Source organism: Coenobita brevimanus, chromosome 62 (genome assembly GCF_032717465.1).
Source record: "Coenobita brevimanus isolate Jiangsu-jjx chromosome 62, ASM3271746v2, whole genome shotgun sequence".
NCBI lineage: Eukaryota > Metazoa > Arthropoda > Malacostraca > Decapoda > Coenobitidae > Coenobita > Coenobita brevimanus.
The window spans coordinates 3,413,533-3,435,834 of NC_137015.1; the positions used below are offsets into that span (position 1 = coordinate 3,413,533).

Genomic DNA, 22,302 nt, shown 5'->3' on the forward strand with positions numbered 1-22,302 from the left:
CAGAGAAGACGTGAGGGTGGTGAAGGACATGTACGACGATAGTGTAACAGCAGTGAGATGTGCAGTAGGAATGATTGAGAGTTTCAAGGTGGAGGTGGGATTGCATCAAGGATCGATTTTGAGCCCCTTCTTGTTTGCAATGGTGATGGACAGATTGACAGATGAGATTAGACAGGAGTCTCCGTGGACAATGATGTTCACGGACAACATTGTGCATATAGTGAGAGCCGGGAGGAAGCCGAGACAGAGCTGGAGAGATCGAGGTATGCACTGGAGAGAAGGGGAATGAAAGTAGGCAGAAGCAAGACTGAGTACGTGTGTAAATAAGAGATGACAGGGGAACCGTGAGGCTGCAAGGTGTAGAGGTGGCAAAGGTAGATGAATTCAAATACTTGGGGTCAACTGTACAAAGTAACGGAGAGTGTGGTAGAAGGAGAGTGCAGGCGGCATGGAGTGGGTGGAGAAAGGTGACAGGAGTGATCTGTGACAGAAGGGTCTCTGCAGAAATGAAAGGGAAAGTTTATAAGACTGTAGTGAGGCCAGCCATGTTTTACGGAATGGAGACAGTACCACAGACAAAAAGACAGGAGGCAGAGTTGGAGGTAGCAGAATTGAAGCCGTTGCGTTTTTCACTATGAATTAGAAATGAGCATATTAGAGGGACAGCGCATGTACGTCAGTTTGGGGACAAAGCTAGAGAGGCGAGACTGAGATGGTTTGGACATGTGCGGAGGAGGGATGAGGAATATGTCGGGAGGAGGATGCTGGAAATGGAGCTACCAGGCAGGAGAAAGAGAGGAATACCAAAGATAAGGTTTATGGATGTAGTGAAGGAGGACAGCCATGTTTTACGGAATGGAGACAGTACCACAGACAAAAAGACAGGAGGCAGAGTTGGAGGTAGCAGAATTGAAGCCGTTGCGTTTTTCACTATGAATTAGAAATGAGCATATTAGAGGGACAGCGCATGTACGTCAGTTTAGGGACAAAGCTAGAGAGGCGAGACTGAGATGGTTTGGACATGTGCGGAGGAGGGATGAGGAATATGTCGGGAGAAGGATGCTGGAAATGGAGCTACCAGGCAGGAGAAAGAGAGGAATACCAAAGATAAGGTTTATGGATCATGTAGTGAAGGAGGACATGCGGGTGGTTGGTGTAAAAGAAGAAGATGCAGAAGACTGAGTAAGATGGAGGCGGGTGATCCGCTGTGGCGACCCCTAAGAGGAGAGCCGAAAGGAGAAGGAGTTAGTTGATCGTGAAAATATCTGAACATACTAAGTGTGTGTGGGGGGGGGGAGTGTCTACAGTGCTCCTATGACTTACTTAGCAGAATAAATTTATCTGTCGGCAGCTGAGAAAGAATACCAGAGTAGTCCCGTTCGTGAGAGGCTTATATGAACAGTGACTCTCTCACATTGGTCTTCACTCAAACTGAAATTCGACACATCTCTCTCTCTATAGCCAGACGCCTTAATCCCGTATGGGTGGCCACAAACAAATCGCCTGCATGTTGCCCTGTCCCCTGCCATTATGCTGCCTTTCCCCCCCCCCCACCCTCATATACCTCTCCACTCGATCCCTCCATCACATCCTCGGCCTCCCCCTCCTCCATCTCACTCACATACACTCTCCTCTTGATAGTCTTTCACTCTCCATCGTCTCCACATGACCAAACATACCTGCATCACTGACACAAATTAACCTCCTTCAAAAACCAGGTACAGTGTGTATGTGTCTTCTAGTTAAAATTTACAGTTGAAATAAATCTTCGCCTCTAATTTTTTTTTAATGTCCACTTTTTTTTTTTTTTATCAGTTAATCATGTCAGTCTGGTTATGTATTTAGTATTTTATTCTTGCTACTTTCAGAGGCTTTTATTCAACTTAAGAAAATTTGAACTTGAAGGGTTAGATGTAGGACGGTATTCTTTTGCTGTTATGAAGGTTACTAACATCTCTTCCTAACCGATTTATTTTTGGATATGGCTGGCTAATATGCAGCAGTTTTGTACGTTATTTATGCAGAGTATGGCAACATTAGAATGGTTTAAATAACACAGAGGAGGATAGTATGGAGTAATAAACAAAATATATTGCTTAGGTGTTGGGAATTTCTTTACCCGAGGGAAATACAAGCCTGGTGTGGACTGTAGGGTATTTATTTACAACTTTTTCATACTTATCATTATGATTCTAGTTTTGAAAATATCCAGCTTTCCATGAGGCCTTTGGAAACAAGCATTTTGGATTTAATTATACTGTATTGTACTGTCATGTAATGCTTTCTTTGCTCTCACATTTTCGTATTCTCATAACTGCCCTCAAATCCCTTATTGCTATTCATGTCATGGATTAAAACTTTATCCACCCCCTCCAGTTCCAAGAAGTGTCTCCAGTTATGTTAAATTTAGTTTGTAGTAGCAGGAATATAATTGTCATCGTATGGAAGGAGCTAAGTACAATAACTGTTAAGCATCATGTACAGTACACTGTATGGGGTTCCAGATAATATCTATCTATCTATCTATAGCCCGACGCCCTAACCCGCAAAGGGTGGCTGCAGACAAAACGCATCCAAGTTGCTCTGTCCCCCCAACTCACTCCCCCCTCCCTCATATATACTTTCATTATTATTGCCTAATTAATTTGAAAATCTAGTCATTATATTTCTGTCTCTCCATGCACATTGTCAAAGGGCAATAAGTAACAACAAATGTGTACAAAAATATTTTATTACAGAATTTCATTTAATTTTTAGCATTAAAGAAATCAGTTCACAGTCAGTGACCTGTACACAAGTTGCTGGTAAATTAAAGCTAAATTTTAAAACATGAATTAGTATACTATATTGTTAGTACCTGCCTACTTTGTCCATGACTAGTCATCTAGTCTACCTTCCTTAACCAGTACTGTATATACTGTACACTTATCACTAGATGAACACATATGCAAAGAATATTATCTTCTGGATTTTTCCATATCATTCTCTAGTGCAGCTATCTATCCTAAACCTGAGTTTTGTCAAAATTTCTGTACACAGGTGAAGGGAAGAATAAAATTGAATCCCGCATAATAATATAAAGGTGTGGTAATAATTTAAACTAGAACTGTCAAATGGGAGGGTGGGGACAGCAACTTGTCTCTAAAATTAGTATGGTTACCAATCTCCAGTAAACCGCAAGAGATTAGTACTGCAATAAGTGAAGATGCTGAACTACTGCAAAAGAGATTCAGATTTTTCTTTTTCTATTTAGCATAAGATTATGGTGTTTTATCCTGAAAGCTTCATCTAGACACAGGGTTAATGATCTTGCGGAGGTATTTGACTGCAGTGGTCACATTCACAGGTTTTACTCTGGTTATCCCCACCAAAGGGAAACTCCACACAGCCAAATGGTTGAGATGCATTGACTCACTGACACCATGGATGTCTTTTAATGTTATTTTTACCATCTGACAATTCAGTTCATCTGAGAATAGATTTTCACACTGGAGGGGTTGGGATACAGTCTCAGTAATTCCCTTCAATATGAGACTTCTGCACCAAATGTCATTTAGCAGTAAAAGTAAACTAAAAATGATGCCACCTGGACTCAGGTGGTTAAGGGATTAAAAGATAGGTTAAGAATAATATATAATGTGACTGAGGAATATGGAACTATATGTCATTTAATTATGAAACAAATAATGCCATGAAAGAAGTCACTGCTAAAAGATGATGGTCAAGAAACAGTGGTATAAAATAATGAGTGCTAAGGGAGTTAAGAGAGCAAAGGATAGTATACTAATGAATGGTGAGGTAAATTAGAGTATAAGTCCACTAGAGGATGAGCTCTTGTCCATTTTCCAAGGGTGAAAAATAACTCTGAACAATCTCTGGTGTCACCTCCGCCAGGCTCCTTGGGTTCCACTGTGGACTGTTATGCTTGTCAATCAGCACTGCACGCACACCTGTGGGCAGAATGGGACTTCTTACTTACAGGAATCCAAGGAGTAACTGGCATCATCATCATCATCATCACTGTCATCATTATTAATCATCGTCACCATAAACTTACTTTTTCACTAGCAGGTGGGTAGGATCCAGAAACAGGAGAGCATAACAGAAAAACTAATAAGTACTGAACTTTAGGCACATAATAATAAGTGTCTGAGAAGTCCTATACAGTTCAATAATACACACAAACACATTAAAAATATATACTTGTCATAAAATAATATATACTTGACATAAAATAATATATACCGGGTAATCATTCAAAATATTTTTTTCATATATTTAGTCAGTATCTTATCCATAACAGTAACCTTTATTAAAACATACTACACAGTACAGTCTAATTTTCCATCAGTTTTACATTTACGAAATACTGTATACCTTGCAAAAACAAGTGAAACTAAAAGTGGCAATTACTGGTTAGTGCATGCATCCTCAAGTGACTATTGCACTGATATATATTTTTTTATTTGCTCTCAACTACTGACAGTATTAATTACACAGCACAACATGCTTACAAGGCATAATAATGATACTGCATATGATATTCTTAAAAAAAAATAAAAGAAAATAAATCATACATATGCTCCTGATCATGACAGGGATACAGTGAGATGGTACTATGGAGACAGATGATACTGAAAACAAATTGTGATTGCGAACACATTGGTGGTATGACAAGCATATCTACATAAAATCAAGTCTGGTATCTTCACTAATAATATAAAGGAGATGCCTTGTGGAAGAAGTCTACAAGAAACAGAAAAATGTAGTTAAAGTTTTGCAACATTCAAAATGGCAGACTGTACTGTAAAGCTGTAACTATCAAATATATAATTGTATTTTTTTTAAACTGCCTGATGCATCTACTTTCAGGCTGTAGTATTCACAGTAATATTAGCAAGAGCATTTCGATGGTAATACTGTTAACTGTGTTTTTCTCCAGTCGCATGAAGCAAATGACCATACTCTGGCTGGCTATGGATGTTTTACTTCGGGATTTGGTCTTGCTTTAGTGCACATTCTCATGTTAATGCACAACTATAATCCCACCAACTAAATTATATACACAAGACATTATTCCTAACCATTCTAATACCATACTGTACTCAACATTCTTCCTACCCACACCAGAAAAGTATAATCAGTTTAACACACTTCAGAGCACATTCATAAAGTAATCTATCTATCTATCTATCTATTGCCTGACGCCTCAATCCCGTTTGGGGTGGCCACAAACAAATCGCCTCCAAGTCGCCCTGTCCCCCGCCATTTCACTGCCCTGCTCCCAACTCACACCCCCCTCTCTCATATACCTCTCCACCCCATCCCTCCATCTCATCCTCGGTCTCCCCCTCCCTCTTCCACCCTCCACCTCACTCACATACACTCTCTTTGTCAGTCTTTCACCCTCCATCCTCTCCACATGGCCAAACCACCTCAGTGTGTTCCTCACAACGCTTCCTATCACATCCACATCCACACCACAACGTTCCTTTATATCCTCATTCGTCAGCCTGTCTCTCCACGTGACTCCACAGGCTCCTCTTAAATAACTCATTTCCACTGCTCTCACTCTTGACTTGTGTCCTTCCAACAATGTCCAAGCTTCACTTCCGTACGTTAGAGTTGGTATCACAATACTGTCATGTAGTAACTTTTTTACTTCCATGCTCACTTCCCTGTTTCCTATCACTGCTTTCAAGGAACCAGCAACCTTTCTTCCCTGCTGTACCCTTTCAAGCACTTCACCCTCCAAACCTCCATCCTTACTCATCACACTACCCAAATACTTAAACGTACTCACATTTTCCAATTCCTCACCATCCAACCTCGCTGTACATTCACTGACTTCACCTCTCTCAAAGACCATCACTTTACTCTTCCCTACATTCACCTTTAGGTTCCGTTTCTTACACACTCTCTCAAACTCATCCACCAAGCCTTGCAGCTCCCCTTCGTCTTCACTCAACAACACAGTATCATCTGCAAACAACAGTACAGGGAGTTTCCAAACACTATCCTCTCTCACCAGGGCCACTCCAACATCCACTACCCTACCTTGTACCTCTTTTATTACCCCATCCATGTACAGATTGAACAACCATGGAGACATGACACATCCCTGTTTCAAACCAACTTTCAAAGAGAAAAATTCACTTAGTTCACCATCCACACGCACTGCAGCCTTCGCACCATCGTACATACTCTTCACAGCATTCAACAACTTCCCATCTACTCCATATATTCTTAACACTTTCCACAATCCTTGTCTATCCACCCTGTCATATGCTTTCTCCAAATCCATGAAAGCCGCATACAACTTCTTTCCCTTCTCTAGAAACTTTTCCACTAAAGATCTAAGAATGAATATCTGATCTACACAACCTCTTCCCTTCCTAAAGCCTCCTGTTCTTCTCCAACTAATTTCTCTGTTCTTTCTCTTACTCTGTCTATAAGTATCCTACCATACACTTTTCCTATTATACTAAGAAGACAAATGCCCCTATGGTTACCACACACTTCTTTTTCCCCTTTTCCTTTGTACAAGGGAATAATTATACCTGACTTCCAATCCTCCGGGACTCTACCTTCCTCCCAGGCCAATCTGCACATCTTCCACATCCATTCTACTACTATCTCTCCCCCATGCTTCAGCATTTCACCACACACTCCATCAATTCCTGGGGCTTTCCCCGATTTAACTTTCTTCATTGCTTCCACAACTTCTATCCTACTAATTTCTTCCTGTCTTCTCACCTTCCTCCTTCTCCCAGCCATTCCCCAGCCACTTATACTCGCATTACTTCCATCCTCTACGTTCAACAATTCCTTAAAGTGTTCTCTCCATCTGCTCACTTTTTCTCCCTTCTCCACTAGTAATCTACCATTTTTATCTTTCACTCCCCTGCTAACTTCATTTCCACCCTGTCTTACTCTTTTCACTTCTCTCCAGAACATTTTCTTACAGTCCCTCCACTTTACACTCAAATTCCTTCCAAATTCCTCATCCACTCTCTTCTTACTCTCTCTTACTAATATCTTCACCTCTCTCTTCCTTTCCACATATAACTCTCTCTTCCGCCTCTCAACTTCTTCCACGCCCCTATTTCTCAACCATTCATTGTATGCTTTCTTCTTTTGTGCCACAGCCTGTTTCACCTCTTCTGTCCACCACGCTGTTCCTTGCACCCCCCTCCGTCTTCTCTTCCTTCCACACACCACATCACATGCTGCACATATTTCTTCTGTAAATATCTTACACACACCTTCCACGTCTCCCATCTGCTCCAGTTCATATTTGCCCAATCGTTCCTCCACTTCTCTCTTATACTCTGCCTTTTTCTCATCCTCTTGTAACCTTTCCACTCTCCTTGCAACTACTCCTTCCTCTCGTCTTTCCCTTCTTCTATTCCTCCATTCTAATTGGACATTGATTCTGGCCACCACCAAGTAGTGGTCAGAAAGTCCACTCCCCCAACCTCTATACACTCTTGCATCCTTTACACATCTTCGCATCCTTTCATCCACACACACATAATCAATCATTGCCTTCCTTTCACTCAGTTCACCACCCACCCTTCTCATCACTCGCCATGTATACCTGTGGATCATTTTATGCCTGAAGAGGGTATTGGCTATCACCAACCCCCTCCCAGCACAAATGTCCACTAACGCACTCCCATTCTCATCTATCTCAGCAGGCACACCCCACTCACCAACTATTCCATCCACCTTCACATTACCAACTTTACCATTCATATCACCAATCAAAAACACTCTCTCATTCCTTCCAAACTTTTCCATGCACACTTCCACATTTGTCCAGAACTCTTCTCTCACTCTTCTAGCACGATCTTGCGTTGGCGCATACACACACACAATCCCCCACATTTGTATTCCAACTTTCAACTTTACCCACACAATCCTTGACCCAACTGATCCATACTGTCTTATGCTCTTCTTCCATCTTTTACTCACAACTATACACACTCCTTCCTTTGCCCTCTCATTCTCATGCTGTAGAATAAAATGACAGCCGCCATCTGGGCAGTGAAATACCTGCAGAAAAAGGAAGTGTGGCTTTCTGCTCCAAACACTTCATCATCCGTTTGTAGATGTGTTGAACTGTGTGGTACTTTTATACATAACTCAATTATGGCCAAAGTGGAATTAGTAGACTTACTCCAGTCAGTATCTCAAATACGTTAGTAATTCTAAAGTCCATATATATCACCAATGATTTCATATATGAGACAGTGCAAAATACGTGTAGCTAAAATAATCACCTCAAAACAAATGAAAATGTTGTTGGGGGGGAGGGAAGGAATATTAAAATATAAAAATTAATTCTGCAAAGCAAAGCAAGCAAAAATTACATTGCACAGAAAGCAACACAATCTTAAAGAACAAAATAAACTTTTTTAGTACTGTACTTGAGAAAAAACTTACATGCTTCACAGAAGCTACCACAATGTTAAAGCAAAACAATGTAAATCTTTCACCACTCTCAAAACAAACCATGTGTTATATCCTTAAGAAAAGAAAACTAACTCTGTCTCTCATTGTGACATCTGGTGCCTCATCTCAGTCTACAACTCAAGTTCAGGCTTATGTGTGAGAGGCGCGAAGTAACTCTCCACAACCTCTCGGGTCACCTCAGCCAGGCTTCCAGGCTTCCAAGTGGGGTTGTTGTCACGGTCGATTAACACAGCTCGGATTCCTGCCAGGGTCAGCCATCGAGAAAAATGTCATGTGGAATTGAGAGGTATATTACACACTGGCATAGGGCTCACAGGCTAGGCTACCTTTCCAAAGAATATTCAACCCTACAACTGTGAGAGGTCCTTCCTTAGCTGAAAAAAATCCATCTGACAGTGTAAAGAATAACAGATAAATCATCACTGTTGAGAAGGACTTAATGAAAATTGTCTTTTTTATTCCCTTCAGTCCTTCTTGAGCTTAATTATCCAGAACTAACTAGAATAAGAACAGGTACAAGATAAGATAATTTGTACCAGTACAGGTTTATGCAATCCCCTTTTAGCCCCTTTAACCTAAATCATACATTGTCCTTTACTCTGGGTAATATATATATATATATATATATATATATATATATATATATATATATATATACTGTTTTTTTTTTTTTTTTAATCTGAAGAGACCACTTCGTTTAGTTTCATTTCGTTTATAAAGGCTCCAGCATGCTTCCATGCATCGGCCTTGGTCACCCAATGGTGGCTCTCCGTGCTGCTTCGTCTCTGGCAGCATCCCCATTCAGTCCTATATCTCTGAGGTCACACTCTATGACCTCGTCCCAGGTCTTTTTCAGTCTGCCTCTCACAAACCTACCCCCAACATGCACACTTTTCACTTCCTGTACCCAATTGTCATCCCCCAATCTCTCCACACGCCCAAACCATCTCGATTTACCTGTCCTCATCGCAACACCAATACACCCCAGCCCCATCCTTCCTCTTAACTCTTCCATCGTAAACCTAGCTCCCCACAGGCCTCACATTCAAGGATGCACTGCACATCCACTTAACCACTGTAATTTCTGTATGTCTGAGCCTGCGAATATCCTCTTCCTTTAATGCCCAGGTCTCACTACCATACAGCATTACACTCTTAACACATGCCACACTTGAAGATTCCTTAGCCCAGAGGGAAAGCCCTCTCAATGTCAGGAGAGGCAACAGCTCCTTGAACTTCTTCCAACCACTCCTCACTCTAGCCACAGAGCTAGCTGCAGCCCCATCTCCAGCACATAACATGTCTCCTAAGTAACAAAACTCTTCCACACACTCAAGAAACTCACCAGCAAGATCAATCGTACCACACCTGACAATCTCCACATGCTCAACCCGACACACTGCACACATGAATCGGCATTATCTCAATGTCTACCTTTAATACCACTACCTCTTTTATGCACCAACATCACAAACACTGCACAAAATGGAATTACTTCCCATGCCTTTGTGGCAACCTGCACATGGCCAACCTCCCTCTTTTCTGACAGTACTGCCACCAACCCTAAATACCATCACCTTTGTTTTATCTGCATTTACCCTCAAGCTGTTTGGCTTGTCACTCTGTGTACTGTTGCCTGAAGGCAGCACTAAATCATGTGGAGATGATGGAGAGTGAGAGACTAACGAGAAGAGTGTATGAGTCAGTAAGGTGGAGGGGGGAGAGGGAGGGAGAGGCCAAGGATGAGATGAAGGGATGGAGTGGAGACGTATTTGAGAAAGGGGGGTGTGAGCTGGAAGCAGGGCAGTGAAATGCGGGGGACAGGGCAACATGGAGGCGATTTGATTGTGGCCACCCCGGACGGGATTAAGGTGTCTTGGAATAGATAGACAGATAGATTTCCATTGCATATTTAGAGCTCCAAAATGCTGAACAGAACACACAAACTTGAAACTCTGAAGGTGGGCTCTATTATTTTGCTAAGTATGACCACTTTAGATGAGTGTACAGCATCTGCAGTGACTCTATATCACCCAGTGAACTGAGAGATAAAGAAAAAATTCCTGAACGCTGTTCATGTATCCCACTCTTGCTGTTTTTCCTACCTTCACTGAAGTCATGGTGCCTGTAAATGCGAGAAACAATGCGGTGCTCCATGTGTAAACACTCCTGCAAGGTGAGGTTGGCACCACGCATTATCTGTTCATGTGTTACCTTCAGCGACGTGGGTGACATTCGGGCCAGAGTTGCCAGCTGTTTCTGGGCCCACTCAGACCCATCCTGAGGGGAGAAGAGATTCATGTGACTGAGGGCAAAAGAAAAACAAGGGTTAGATTATGTAGTTGCATCCTACTTCATACCCCACTCATTATAATTGAATAATTTCACTGGCTGAGGGAGGCGGTGGCTGAATCAGTAGAGAGGCTGCCTGTAGTTCTAATGGACCTAGGATTGAACCCTGGCTGGGGAAGGGAACAATTTAAAGATTTGAATTTCATAAATGCAGACTTTACTGAGCTACCAGAAGACCCACCAACATGTCGTAAAAATATCCCTGCTAATACCAATACACCAGTCCTGTATAAGATAGCCCTAGCATGTATTCAATATGGATGGTGGGTGTTGGCGTTGAAGTGGTAACATGTGGAGGTGTGTGGGAGGACTACTGGGCCTTAGGATAGGCCCTGAAGCCTTTGCCCAGAGTTTGGGGGGGGGGGATGATTTTATCTCTTGTATATTGCAAAGGTTAGTTTATGCATAGTTCAATCAATTTTCTTTGGGAGTAATAGTAGTCTCATATTCCTCCACAATTACAGACAGACTTTTTTTTTCTCAATATTTAGGTTATTTAATGAGGTATCTTGGTACAGTAGTACAAAAGTGGAAGTCTCAGGTTGGAGATCACTTTGTACTGTCATGCCACAGCTTAAATTCAAGGGGTGACCAAAGCTTTATCTATCATGTAAAGTACTGCCACAGACATACAGTATCCTACAACTTAAATGATATGACACAATAGCAGTCTCGTCTCTGATTTTCTGAAGTCCCAGGCCATCAGGGGCCCCAGTGGGAATACGACCGTTGCTGCTGTTTTTCATTCATTCATTCATTCATTCATTGCCAGACGCCATGTATCCCAAACGGGGTGGCCAAGGGCTTAGAGTTAATTGTTTTTTACAGGGAGGGGCACTAATCCTCCACCAACCCCACTTGACACGTAGGGATGCCAACAGCATCTGGTGTTCCCAGGCGGTCACCCATCCAAGTACTAACCAGACCCAACGTTGCTTAACTTCGCTGATCGGACGGGAAGCGGTGTACTCAACGTGGTATGGCCATTTTAATTCATCTAATAATTCCTGCTTAGTTTTGTATGTTAACCAATGTTTTTGATATACACATCCTGACATACCTTAATCGTCTATGCAAAATATGTCATCTTTGGCTGTGAAAACGAAAACACACTCCAAAAACAACCAACCAACAAAACTGCCACAGGAACTGGGTAAACCTGTTTCTTTCCTGCTACTTTTCCATCAGTCAGTACCCACTGCAGGCTGGTTTTCATATTTACTTGTGTTTTAAAGTGTGTGCATGGAAATAATAACTAAAATATTGAACTTCAGGACAATTTTTCATATTTGCACAAAAAATAAACATAATGAAATGGAATATAAAAAGCTGATATTCTAGCTAGAGAATCAAACATTTTTGTTAAAAGAGAAAATAGGATGTTGGTCGCATGTGTCTTTTGGTCACAGGAAATTAAGCTAACAAACACTTTACTAAACAGTGCATTTGAGATACCTGAAGTCAAAGATAAAGGGAAAGACAGAGGTATGATAACTGTTAGCTACAAAGATGAAATGCTGTGTATAAGAATGACTAAGACTACCTGTTAATTTCTGCATTAAGGAACTGGACTACATATACTGTGCAATGGGAAACATCTGACAGGTGTAGTGTTAACCAGTTTTAGAATTACCTTTTCTAAATTTGCAAGGATCTCCTCCACACTTCCTCCAGAGAAGCAGGTCTGAATTTGGGACAGGAAAGGCTGAAGGGAGAATGGCTCATCCTTTTTGAAAGTTGCCTCCTGATAATAAAAATTATTTTTATAAAGTAATTTTCTTAGGTTAGCCTACTGTGGTGATTATTTACTCTTATATGCAGTTCTGCCAGATAAATTATTCTACACAAAGGGCAATGGTACTCAGCTGAGGCAGCAGGTCTGTTCCACCATATGACTGACCAATGCAATATTCTTTTTACTCTAACTTGGATTAAAATTGCCATCTCTCCATCTTGAATACTGAGCTGTAACAACAGATTCACACTACAATATAATGCAAACTATGACAAAGTGCTGTGAATGGAAAGCTACTGAGTTGCAGCACTGTCTTTTTCCACCAATAAACTACATGAAATAAACTAAAAAGGAATGAAAATCACAGCCCAGCTAAGGTAAAGAAATATAGGTATGCTGAGCTTTGAGGAATGCTGCTCCATTACTTCTGAAACATATCCTGATCCTTACATACAGTACCGTATGTGCCACTTCAGGACGGCTAAAACAACAAATATGAGAATGAAGTCACAAGATGCACAGTTATAAGTAATAACAACCTAAAATGCTACATGTGGTACTGAGTACGTACTTGGTGGAATTTTTCTATGATCTCCGCAATATCTTCTGGGTAAGAGGACTGTAAAGCAAGCAATTCTGCCTCCAGCTCCCCAACTCGTGCACTATCACACAAGTGCGTTGCCACACCAGCCTTCATCACATCTCGCCCTTTTAGACGGTGGCCTGGGAGAAGGCAGAAAATTATAAACCATTTACTCAACAATGCATCCCAGTCGTAAAGAAAGGATAAACAGTAGAGTATGTCATTATAATGTATTCTTTAATTCAAGAGTCCTTCACCTGACAATGTGATTACAGTGCTGAATATCATGGCGTTCAACAATTTGACAACAAGCAAAGACACTGTAACCTGTTCAATGGGGACTATAATCCATTGAAAAATATAAAAAAGTAATGTTATGGTAAAGACTGACCATGCCAACCTGCACGCAGATTTCCCAGTACAGCAAGCTCACCCCCAACACGTGGGTTTCGTTCCTAACGTGGCGCGTTCGGCACGAAACCACGTAAGTTTTAACTACTCCTTATTTTGCTCCCTAGATCTCCTAAACGTGTTATTTTGCTGTTATCTACCATTGTTAATCAATATGAAGCACTTTAAGTGGTTAGACGGTTTATTTAATGTTATAACTTACAAATACAGTACTGCACAGCAAAACTTCAACATACAAATACCTAAACACAAGGCAACATTCCGATGCCGAAACCAGTCGGCGTCGGAATGTTGCCTTGTGTTTACGTATTTGTATGTCGAAGTTTTGCTGTGCAGTACTGTATTTGTAAGTTATAACATTAAATAAACCTTCTAACCACTTAAAGTGCTTCATATTGATTAACAATGGCAGAATGCTGCAAAATACCACGTTTAGGGAGTCTAGGGAGCAAAATGGTTTCTGGGCTATTCGCTGTCAAGCCAGTTCGCCGTCACAACAATAACAAGACAACATAGACTTTGATGGATCCCCCTGAAATATAGTTATTAAAATATTGATTAATTAATAAGTATATTTATAAAAATATTGATTAATTAATATATTTACAGAATGACAGGGAATCATACAGGGTGCGAATTATCCTGATGGGGAATCGTTCATGTTTTGACGGGGAATCGACATGATGGCGAATTGTCTTGGAACCTACCGATCGTGTGTAATCTATAACTGGTTACAAGGCTTTATTTAATACTTTAACTTTCATTATGTGCTTTAACTTACAAGTGCATACTAGAATAGTAAATATTTAACTTACAAATACAGTACTGGGGAAAAGCAGTACAGCAAATATTTAACAAACAAATGAAAAAGGTAATATTCTGACGCCTATCAGAAAACTGGTTATAAGACTTTATTTCTTGCTTGAACGTTATTTAATAATACTTTAACTTGCACATAAACTTACCAGAACAGTACTGTAAATATTCAACTTACAAATACAGCACTGAGGAAAAGCAGTACAGCGAATCACATCACATGATCAAAACAAACCGTGCGTGCTGAGCTGATGTTCGAGGATTTGGCCTATCAAAGGCTTCTCTTGCGTAAATATATAGTTTTCGTAATGGTTCTTTAATCTTACGTTATCTTATACATATCCCAGCACAAACCGTGTTTAATTGCAAGCGCGTTCAGCAAGAACGTGTTCCGGGCGAGTTTACTGTACTTCCAGCAGTGCTACTGTTTTACACACAAATCACAGATTTTCACTTTTCATTTCAAAAGTTATCATAATTCTGTCTCCCCTCACCACTGTTAATATGATATTAGGCATTGTTAACTGGAAAAAGGCAAGGAGGGGGGGAAAATGACATTCTTCTGGGGAGATATTATTAACAGGTCCACTGTCAAGCAATGGGTGCCTGTGTACTTATTCAGCTCATCACACAACACTGTTTTCATCTCACTTTTCTTGTCTCTTTACTAACAACTTGCTTCTGTTTTAGTTGACATTATTAGAAAATTATATCTCTCTATTGCCAGAAATTTAAATCACGTAAGGGTTGGCCACATAAAAATCCCCTCAATGTTGCCCCATCCTCTGCCATTTCGTTGCCCCCCTGCCAACTCACATGCCCCCCTGTCATACATATATTTCTCCACCCCATCCCTCCATCTCATCCTTTGCTTCTCCTTCCTCCTCTCCCCCTCCATCTCACATACACTCTTGTAGTTAGTCTATCATTCTCCATCCTCTTTTATCAACTATAGTATTTGGTGTCTCAATATGGAGGTGCAGAAACAAAGTTATATTATGTGGGCGTTCATCTACACTGTATTATTTACTGTATAATTTGAACACTTAAGAAAAAATATATACCATTACTGTATAAACTATATATATTGCAGCTATTGTGCAATATGTATTTTCAAGATTTCAAACACATAGAAGATATACAATATACATATTCAGTGTTTATCCAAAATAACAAACGAACTGGGCAATATTTTTCTTTGTACAATTAATGTTTTATACCTTTCTGCATCAGGGTATTTTGCTCCACACTTAACCCTTTCAATCCAGTGCCTGTATGTCTTAAGCAATACAGTACAGTATTTTTGGCACCCACCAGTGAGAGCGAGGAACATGCCAAGGGAACCTCCGAGTCTGGGAAGGAAGTGTGACCCTCCAACATCGGGGAAGAGTCCAATGGCAGTTTCAGGCATGGCGAAGACTGTCCTTTCAGTGGCAATCCTGTACTGTCCATGAACTGACAAACCCACACCACCACCCATGACAATGCCTGTTGAGGTGGTACAGCAGTTAGGGAATACACTCTTGCATCATCATCATCATCATCAAAACCCAATCTCTCACTGATGAATAGGGTGGGTCAGACACAATAATGTCATGTGCACAGCACTGACTAATATAACAGAACAAACTGCTAAGTTAGGTAGTAAGATTATACATTAACAACTATGCATGGCCAGTCACATATCCCAGCCCTCTATGATAAAACTTTGGATGGTACTGATGTCACTGAAAAACCGGAGCTCCATAACATGTTACACATCCATGTAAAATAAATATGCAACTGAATTGTTACCAAATATGTAATATGTAATTCCCACATGTAATTTACTCTGAGCAATAAATGTGGTACTTGCGTGAAACATGAAAAAAAAACTAAACAACCGACAAGGCTAAAACAGGCAGTCCTATACTACCCAACTCTAGGTGTAAGGGTCTAAGGCTATGCTATCGTAGTATAGTACATTTAAGTGTACTGTGTATGATCACCCAACTTCAACAATAGATTTTCATTTAGTGGAGAACTAAAGCTTGAAGTAAATCTGCCAGTCCAGTACATTTAAGGGCAGACGACCAGCTGCCTTAGTTACGGTACAGGTTTTCCTTTAATGGAGAATTCACAAAGCCAATCTGCATAGAGATAAAAATTACAAGAAAAAATACTGGTTATGAATGAGACTTGCAATAAAAACAAAAGTAACAAAAGAGAACAGAAACAAAGCTATGAAATGTCTAACCATCAATGAGGGCGATGTAGGGAATGTGCAGTGTACCAATGAGGCAATTTAAGGTATACTCATCCCTGAAGAACACCTCTCCGATGGGTTGGGGGTCGTCTTTTGTCTCCACTATAGATCGCACGTCACCCCCTGCGCAGAATGCCTTGTCACCAGCACCTGCAGAAATGTGATCCATCAACGGTGCTCATTAGATGATTCTGAATTACTACAGTACGGTACTGTAAATTACTAAACATGCTATGAGCAGTTGCAAAAAATATATACTGTACTGCATATGAGCCTAAGACTGAGAATAACAAAATAAAACAAGCAATGAGAATGCAGGATATATATACTCCATAGATGATCTTGAAAACAGGCTGGAAATACTGCAAACAGCTGGGCTCAGTGGGGCGAATCAAATATGAGTAAAAAGCAGTGTTTGGAGGATAATGTAATGTTTTCAGTGCTCAAATGGTATATATGTACTACAAAGGAGTGGTATGGAGAGGGATATGACAAATTTATAAGTCTTAAAGGCAGTTTTCAAACAGAAAGTGAGAAAGCTACACAGGGCAATGAATGACTCTGAGAAGGCCCGGTATGCATGAAAAAGAACCTGAAAGTGAATCCATGTACAGTACAAGCAAAATATCTTGTGTGGGTGAATTCTGTTTGTGCCATAGGTTGTATAATGGTGCTGTGAAGGATTAAGAGAAAATAAGATGGATCTTAGAACACTGATAGGTGAAGACACATTTCAGGAGCTTGACAGAATTAACTACTGTACGCTACTTAGGAGCTCTACAAATACACAGTATGGCAATGTGGAACGAGATTAATATCACGTCCAAGAAAAAGAATAATTGGTCAACATTGCAATATTCTGCAGGGTATGATGGCTGGTATGAATGTGATAAGATCCATGTGTGAAACTGCAACTTGTGATACTTGTATGGGAGTAAAGCCTGGGGGGAAAAAATTCAGTGTGACAAGCTATACATGCTGAAATTATCTCTTTCACAAGACGTTTAGGCAAATATAGAGCTGACTGTCTAAACAGCAATGCTACTCAATGAAGACTGGTAAATAAGAAATTTTTGTAAGAGTACCAAAGAAGGTCTCTGATGACGTGGTTGAGGGTAACACCAAAAGAGGGTAACATTAAGAGGTAAAAAAGGTGGAAGAGTACACAAAATACAAAAAGGAGTGTTTGAGGGAGAACAAGAAGTACCACAAGAGGTGGTATCCTATAGACGTTTCTGTCATGGCGATTCCTTGTCAGATTCACATAAGGAAGAATTGTACTTCAGATGATACTGACAGACATGTATTCTCTATATGGATACAGTACACACATATACAGTGAATTATATGCAATTGTTTTTTTTTAATCTTAATACTGAGCTCTGACTGTGTGATTTTAAAATAAAAATGTGTACCAACATTGAATAATGTTTTGCATGTTTGCAAATACACACACACACTCTTAACCCCTGCCAGGCTAATTCTTTCTAGGGTTGTTTACCTCCCCTGAGTCATTGTTTTATAACCAATGTAAATTGTAGCTCATATGAAGCTTGCAGTTTGGCCCGTACAGACCTTCATTGTGCCTCACATGAGGGCTGCAGCTTGGCAGGGGTAAAATCCTTCATTCCAGTGGTGTCTGATTACTTTTATTCTTCCTATCTTGATAATTTTATTAAGTTTTAGAGAGAATTTTAGAAACAGACAGTTTAGATACAGTGTAATCTTCATCAGCTCTGTCTTACACTGAGTGCAACTTTCTGGTGGTAGCTTGAAGGTGGGGGGGGGGGGGAGACCTCACTGGATTGAAGGTGCTAAACTGTAAGCATTAGCTGATTTGTGTAATTCATATGCTCACATCTACTGTGACTCAGCAGCATTACTAAATGTAATAACCTGTATATAGTACATTATGTTATTTTATTGCTCAGGTAGGCTATGTTAGTCAGTGTCATTATTATTTAAATTCAGCACTTTCATTAGCATCTAACATTAATAAAAAGCGGTGAAGCCCAACCTTTAATGATGACCATGGTCTTTGAATGCTCCCACTCTTTAAGCTTGGGATGTATAAGACGGATCATGTTATGATTGAAAGCATTTAGCGCTTTTGGTCGATTGAGTGTGATCACCCCCTTGTCTCCTACTTCTTCCAGTATGGCCTCTGAGGATGCATCTGTTGCCATGGTTTGCCGAGCTGATACAAGAAAAGGCCGCACTCCTGCCCTCAGTCTGCACGCCACTACCCGTGCACACAACATCCTGAAAGTGAAGCAAGGTATGGAATACCACACACAAAGTCCCTACTACATGTCACCTTTTCAACATTACAGTATATTTTTCCATTAAGTTCAAAGTACTTTACAGAAAATACTTGTTGTGAGCTGCCACTTTCAGTGTTTAATTCGTTGTCTCTATGTTGTTGCTTTCAGTGTTTACTTTGTTGCTAAGCCATTGTAATTTACAAAAACACTGCCTATTAAAGTTTCACTGCTACCAGTACCTGTAATGCTTACAACACCAGTTGCACGGAAAAAGTTTTGATATTTTACATCACATTGTTGACATGTACAGAGGACTTACTGCAGAGTACCCTGTTTTCCGTAATATTGTATAGGCAGCAGCTTGCTTCTGGGGGGGGGGATGCCTTTGAGGATACTATGAGAAGCAGGGGTTTATGCATGATCAGTGAATGGAAACATAGCCAGTTTTGGGAAATCTGTTGATGCTTTCCCCTTCCTATTTCTTGATACTACCCACCCCATTACTGCATTGAGAAATGTGGTTAGGATGATGATAAATGAAATATTTTAATCCATAAATGCTAAGGTTGCTTTAGTTTTGAGTTTAAAAGATATACCCCTGGAAAGATGAGAAGGTAACTTGCTTATGCTTCTCATGAGATTGCCTTGTTACTGCTATATTTTTCTGTGACAACTTTTACCTTGGAATATCTGCATTTACTGTACTTCTATGGTATTTTCAAGGTGGGTAATCTCAACATTATTTTTAATGCAAATACAGTAACAAATTTTAAGGTAAGTAATATAGACACTGTGTTACTGTACTGGCTTAGCCATGAGCCACTGCAGTTTTAGTCATAAGGTGGAGAACATAAAAGCTGATTTGGGATAAGTATTTGTACTTACAGCTGGATGGAAGTACAGTATTTTCCCTCCATCAGAGTTCTCAAACATCACTGTTATAAAATAACAAATTCACTGAATAGGCCTGTACAGAATCACCAGACTTACAACAAAAAACATGTGTAGACAAGTTAAATCTTCGGATTTCTGTTAGAAAGGTGACCAGCAAACTAGCTGTCAAATACTATGTTTCATGACCTACGGTTTTCAGTAGGATTGATATATTGTACAGTTCCATGGTATATCTAATAAGCTAGGTTGGTTTATAAAGAACCTGGGTTTATAAACAGAAATAACCATCCAACCTTGGACTTACATATTTTTGGATGTAATCTCACAACTACCTCCAAATTAGTTCGTTATGAAAGAGGGTACCGGTATAGAATATTGTAATTTTTGAAAGATGAATTCACCATTACTTATAAGAAAGGACATATGCAAATGGAGATATGGAAAACATCAAAGAGTATCAATGAAAGAAGCCATTGTTGCACTAAAAAAGAATTACTGCACAAAAACATTGGAAATACAGTATATACATTAAAATTAAAATGTACTTAGCAGAAAAACTGTTTGTGGCAATGACCTTTATGTATATCTTCACAAATACCTGTGCGTTTGTTTCACTAGGCCTAGCTTGGGAGAGAGACAAAGAGAAAAAAAAAGACCTAATTCCTACCGAAATATACTATCACAGAAGAATGCGGTATATAATAAGCCTCAAACAAAATCAATCAATACAGTTAACTACCGTCTCGAAACTCATGTCACTCAGCAAGCATGGCACACATATTTCCCACGTGTTATCGTTATCAGTAATTAAGTCGAGCATTGTCGGTAATTAATTCTGTAAATAACCCCAATTCCGGCAAATATTCACCACCAACAATTATACAGGATTTACTCACATGCCCAATAATTTACACTCGATCCGAATAAAAAATCTAGTAACCTGTGCGCCTTAGGTTGTATTATCTTGGTGTATCAATTACGTAATACTTTGAGATTAGTGAAGCGAGAGATAATATATAAGAATCTCTTCAGGGCTAATCAGCTGTGAGCACGGCGTTCACAAATTTTCTTCAAATAAATAAAGGGTAAGAGATATATGTTGAAAAATTAACGTTCTATCCCTTCTTTATAGTGTACTTTACTTATAAACTTAATTATATATTAGAATATTGACTGAAACCATAACATACAACTAAGTAGGGCAAAATAGTGAATCTCGAACGTTTCACCAGGGAGTTGGTGTTGCTGTGTGACAGAGAAAACGGCGCCTCCACGTATTAAGGGGTAAATGCGCTAGAAAAGTCGTCGTTGAAGGCAGAGTTTGTGTAATTCATAGTTTACAGTGACCAGGGAATACTAAGAAACACAGCCATCGCATACACAACGGGAGGGACCTCGCAGACATCGAATGAAAGTGTCGCCGCCAAAGTAAGTACCCGGTGATCTACCATAGGAGGCTGCTACATTTCAAACTTACGTGTACAGTATGTAGATGGGAATGAACGTATTTAATTTGCAGGGAATATTGATGCAGGTGTTTGTCGGGGTGTAGCCAGATTACATCAAATTAAATAGGACGTCATGTTTGGAAAGAAGATTCGAGATGTTTTAGAAATCTAGTTTACGGGGTGGATATTCGCACCGGACCCAGAGGCCACAGGATACGCACGGTATAGAAGTGAACATTGGAACTGGTATTTGTCTCGGGTTACCGCCTGTTTTATGTGAATGATGATGCGCGGGACGAGTGGAGGGGGAGAAGTGAGGTTGAGCAGCAGAATTAAGATTAGAAGAAATTGTACACTGCAAATACTGCTTGGATTATGTCTCTTACGTGGGATTATTTTGCGATGTATTGTAATCGCGAGTACAGTTCTATGTTGGTGTCTTGTAGCGAAGTGTGACAGGTGTATCTAACTGTCAATATGTACTTTCGTCTGATATTACTGATACCTGAACGATTGGTGGCTAAATAACCAAGTGGCTGGGAATGGGTGCTATTAACCAGGAGCTATTTGTGTGTGTGTGTGGAGGGTGCAAATAGCCTTCCCATCCTTACGATCCGGTAGCTGAATTAGATTAGTATATAAAATACCTTGAATTCAGTCTGAGTTGCTTTGGTATACTGTATCTGCTTCAGGTGTCACAAATGAATATCGTTTATAAATGTGTTTCTGCCGCACCCTCCTCGCACGAGCTTATCTGCCACTGAAACATACATTATCCCCCTCCCCCTTGTTTTTCCCTTACTATCAATGCTACCTTGTCGCGAAGTCATTTGCAGACATTTTTCTGTACCTTTTTGCTAGTTCCACACCCTGCTTTCAAAGCATTTCTCATGACGATTTAATAAAAACGAACTATGAAAGTTCTAGAATTGTATTGAATGAATTGCTTCCTAGGATATTCCATATATATATATATATATATATATAGTGGAACTACACAGTCACAGTAGCCCATCAGAACGATGGCGTGTGCTTTTTTTTTTTTTTAATTAATTGAAAAAAAATTAAGTTGAGGT

The 22,302-nt window shown here is 40.0% G+C and overlaps 1 protein-coding gene and 1 non-coding gene across 2 annotated transcripts; both read right to left on the reverse strand.

The window, feature by feature from the left end:
* Nucleotides 1–3,813: 3,813 nt before the first annotated feature.
* On the reverse strand, nt 3,814–20,827 carry Hibch (3-hydroxyisobutyryl-CoA hydrolase). The gene is made up of 9 exons (XM_080275570.1): nt 20,675–20,827; nt 18,638–18,882; nt 16,612–16,770; nt 15,690–15,863; nt 13,137–13,288; nt 12,464–12,574; nt 10,584–10,758; nt 8,551–8,719; nt 3,814–3,950 (listed from the first exon to the last, which is right to left on the reverse strand). Coding segments are annotated over exons 1-8 (1,149 nt in total). The 5' UTR covers nt 20,677–20,827; the 3' UTR covers nt 3,814–3,950; nt 8,551–8,588.
* LOC145404223 (5S ribosomal RNA) lies at nt 11,703–11,821 on the reverse strand. The gene has a single exon (XR_013898153.1). It is a non-coding gene; the product is annotated as a 5S ribosomal RNA (ribosomal RNA).
* Nucleotides 20,828–22,302: the final 1,475 nt, after the last annotated feature.